Here is a 2,330-nt window from a genome sequence, read left to right as displayed (position 1 = left end):
TCTCCTTCTGCAATAACTCTTTCTGAAGAGATAATAGAAGAACAAGGATTGCCCAACATTAAATTACAGGTAAGCATTGAGAGAAATTATAGCCAAGAAAACACAAAGTAGTCGTGCCAGAGATTAATTGAGCTACTTGCTATTCCTATGTATTCATTTTAATACAGTAATTAGCTCTTTTGAAATTCACCGGAGTTTCTGCATACTTGGGAGGACTCTAACCAATAGCTTGTTAACACGCTCATACTTACAAGAAGATATTTTAGTTAGTGGGAACTTGTACACTTCTCATTAAGGGAAACAAGAATTTCATGCCTGCAGCAAGGGAATTGTTAGTAACTGGGTCCAAATAATTCTTGTAGACACCTAAATGGGATTTAGATGCCTATGTTAGGAAAAGTGATTTAAATTAACTTTGCTCTAGCAGCTGTAAAACCCTTTAGGTAGCTCTATTTTGGTTTTAAAGGATTGCTGAGTCATAGGCTTCGGCTTCTATGCATGCTCACAAGCCATCCAATTTTTGAACACCCTGGTGCTTAATTCCCACCTACACTCTGTTGTGAGTCATGGCAGAGTTGGGAAATGCATGAAGATTGCCTTAGTTGCCCTCAAAGCACACAAATCTCCCTGACACTGCTAAGTACAGTATAAAGCTTAGCACCCCTGGTCCCTCTCACTTGACCACTAGGGGTCTGCTTAACTTGTGGTTTCATGTATTTTGCGGAAACTGAGAAATCCAGGATTGTCCTTAAATCCGCAAAAACAAACAAACAAACTCCCCCTGCACCTCCAACTTAAAAATAAAATGCTGGCTCCCCAGTGGGAGGCAGCAGTCCTCATTGCTGCTGTGGCCTGCCCAGAAGAAGGCACCAGCTGGCAGGGCAGCATGAAGGACAGCAGAAAAGATGGCTGCCTCCCCCTTGTCCCTTCTCCCTTTCCAAGGGCCTTTCTGCCAATCAGCACCAAGGGGTGGAGCTACACAAAGGGCAGCCAGCAGACAGGATGGTGGCTGCCCCCTCTTCCCTCTTCCCACCTGGGGCTGCTCCACCAATCAGCACGAAGGGGCAGAGCCACCAGAGCAGATCCACGAAATGTTCATGGAATTTGCTCTTCATGCTGTGACCCGCCCATGAAAATTGGTAAATCTGACTGCGACTTGAGTAGCTGCAATTAACTGCAATTTATCGATAACTAGCTGGTGATGACGGTGTCCACCTTTTGAATAATAGCCTTCCAAAGGGAGATCTGGGGTGAGAGGGTTTCAACCCACTTCCCAGAAGATCTGGCCCTAGACTTAAAGGGTCAGTTCTGTAGTCTAGATTATGCATTTTGAATTTCAAGTATATGATAGAAAATTATATACTTCATTATAAAAACCTCAGTAGCTGGGCAGCTGGTGGACTGAGACCCCTGGTTTTAATGCTGAACAGCATTAATCTGCTGTTTGTTCTTTCCATATGTTATCGCTTTCCTTACACTTAGGTTGTGAACACTTCCTGTTAGACGCCTTCTCTTGTTATGCATTTGTACAGTACCCAGCACACTGAGTCCCTGGTCCACAGCCAAGGCTTCTAGTATACAATACAAGCATGGTAAGGAATAATAGAGCAGAGATCAAGCACATTCAAAATTGTGAGGGTCTCAGATACTAGGACAATGGGAGCCATATGCTCACTTGAGATGGGTAAGTAGGTAGCTGCATTTGTACATAATACATAGAAACAAATTGATAAGGCATCATTATTAAGGAAAGCCATTGGATGGCCACTTCACAAGCATGCCTAGCTGCTGCCAGTTTTGTATTGTTTCATGTTAAAGGAAGACTTGGCACCTCCCAAAGAGATGTTTTCATAGAAGTACACTTTTGATTTAGGTAAACGATTTTCTGACTCCTTCAGCTGAGCTATTAGGATTTCAGATCTGTATTGACAAAGGAACCTTTGATGCCATAAGCCTTAATCCTGATAATGCGGCTGCAAAGAGGAAGCAGTATGTGGAATCGCTCTGCAGGGTATTGAATCCAGAAGGCTTTTTCCTCATAACATCTTGTAATTGGACCAAAGAGGAACTGCTAAATGAGTTCAGAGAAGGTAAGTGGTTGAACAGAAGCATCTGCCAGCTGGTGCTTCTTTAAGGATCTGGTGAGTAAATGTTAATGTCCTATTGTCGATGATAAGGCAGGTGAGGATTAGACAACCCAACAGTAAATGGGCTAGATTATGCCTCAGTTTCATTCTCACTATTGCTCTCCTTTTCAAGGCATGGAGGGACAATTATGCTCTCCTATATTTTTCAGTGCTCATGCAGTTTAAGAGCGAGGGTTTTGTTAT

The 2,330-nt window shown here is 43.0% G+C and overlaps 1 protein-coding gene across 2 annotated transcripts in view; it reads left to right on the top strand.

The window, feature by feature from the left end:
• Positions 1-2,330, top strand: part of METTL10 (methyltransferase like 10) — a 28,311-nt gene that overhangs the window by 19,813 nt on the left and 6,168 nt on the right. Inside the window, exons 5-6 of one of the 2 annotated variants that reach the window (XM_019502967.1) lie at positions 31-69; positions 1,874-2,090. In XM_019502967.1, the coding sequence (XP_019358512.1) occupies positions 31-69; positions 1,874-2,090 (256 nt within the window). The remainder of the gene's footprint in view (positions 1-30; positions 70-1,873; positions 2,091-2,330) is intronic. The other variant, XM_019502966.1, reaches the window with a different exon arrangement.

This window comes from Gavialis gangeticus, unplaced genomic scaffold (assembly GCF_001723915.1).
Source record: "Gavialis gangeticus isolate Ggan-Ray unplaced genomic scaffold, GavGan_comp1, whole genome shotgun sequence".
NCBI classification, from domain to species: Eukaryota; Metazoa; Chordata; order Crocodylia; family Gavialidae; genus Gavialis; species Gavialis gangeticus.
This window is presented reverse-complemented; position numbering and strand designations above follow the sequence as displayed.